General features: G+C 41.8%; 1 protein-coding gene across 1 annotated transcript in view; it reads right to left on the reverse strand.

Annotated features, from left to right (window-relative positions):
• Positions 1-311, reverse strand: part of slc22a16 (solute carrier family 22 member 16) — a gene marked incomplete at both ends in the record, with an annotated part of 11,646 nt that extends 11,335 nt beyond the window's left edge. Inside the window, one exon of the mRNA XM_083688794.1 lies at positions 268-311. Coding sequence (XP_083544920.1) covers positions 268-311 — 44 coding nt within the window. The remainder of the gene's footprint in view (positions 1-267) is intronic.
• Between the last annotated feature and the right edge of the window lie 1,239 nt (positions 312-1,550).

Here is a 1,550-nt window from a genome sequence, read left to right on the forward strand (position 1 = left end):
ATACGGACAGCAGTGCACTGCTCATAGAGAGAATTAAATCAACAAAATCTATAATAGCTTACTCAGGCTACCTGACTAACCATGTATAGAAATAGCAGCAAGTCCCGTGAGAAAGCTACAACTAAAAATAAACGGTAAAATTCGGTCATCATGGCCGCGGTCTACTCTGTGGTCGAGTGAGAGTGTGAGGAAAAGATTCACTGGATACAAAAGGAATAGCCAAAAATTGTAATTCAATTCAACCAATATGGTAAAAATGCTGGGTACCTTTTGAAGTGTCCAAGCTCATCGAATATTCGCTCCACGCTCATAGTGTAGTGGGGTGAGGGACCTGCGCGCCTCTCGCTCCGTTGGGTAACGGATTCGGACTGGCGACTGACAATTAGTAAATGTTCGCTTTCACTAGACCCCTGGTAGGAGGGGCGCGCACATAGAGGAAATTTCCACCCTGTGGCGCGAACAGGAAAAATGTAAGCTTGAAGACTGGCCTATTGCCTTGGATAGAATAGTAGTCTAGTAATCCAGAATGATTGGTTATTACGCCCATCCTCCGAAAGTGTGGGCTGCGCGTCAAGGTAGTTTTCAGTTACAGAGTGACCCGCTTTTGCCATGTGCTCTGTTCCTCTATTCACTATGATACCTGATAAGGTGACAGTTTACAGTGTGTTTACCATGAGCACCTTTATTGTGTTGCCTATGAGCAATATCCTATCCTCCAGTAAATTTAATCGCCTTTTTAGACAGAATAGTGGCCACGATTGGGTGCGCATTCAAGCGCCCAAAATGAACGGCGATCCTCTCGTGACAAAAAGGCCTATCAATTCTGCTTGCTGGATAATTTCTCTGACCTATTCAAGAAGTTTGAAAACATCGGAGGTTTGATGTTACAAACAAAAGCTGTCGTCATTACTGCCAATTATGATGCCGCGTCATATGTAGTAACTACAGGCATCATTATGCATTTTTCATTGCCTCAAGAGACCCCCTATTTTGGCAAATGTATGAATTAAGGCAAATGGAGGGGTTGTTGTTATGTGTTTTCTGCACAGCTTGTTTCTCTTTTCACTTTCTGCTATTTTGATCTAGCCTACGTTTACGCCCGCTGTGTACAAGCTCATGCTATTGCCATACAACCTAGGTTGGTGGAATGTTTTCAGTACAGCATGGCGGGAGCTTTACATTCACTAACATACACAGCAATGTGCAAACAAACATATCTTTACATACACAGCAAAGATACATACTGTATATTAGCTGTTATTTCACAAAATAAACTGTAATAATATGGTAATTTACATTAAAGGGATACTTCACTATTTTACACCTTATAGTCTGATGGTTCCTTAAATTGAAAGTAGTCTATGGGCCAACCAAGTCAGGTTTAGGCATTAACTTCGAGTGAACTTACATTTATGCGTTAACTTAACCTCTCATAACCTCACACTAACCCACAACTTACCCGAATTCCCAAATATGCAAATGTGCATCAACGCACTATAATTCCCCGAATTCTTCCTCTCCTATGGAGTTCCCTTTTAGGGTACATGGCT

This window comes from Argentina silus (genome assembly GCF_951799395.1).
Source record: "Argentina silus genome assembly, chromosome: 17".
Taxonomy (NCBI): Eukaryota; Metazoa; Chordata; class Actinopteri; order Argentiniformes; family Argentinidae; genus Argentina; species Argentina silus.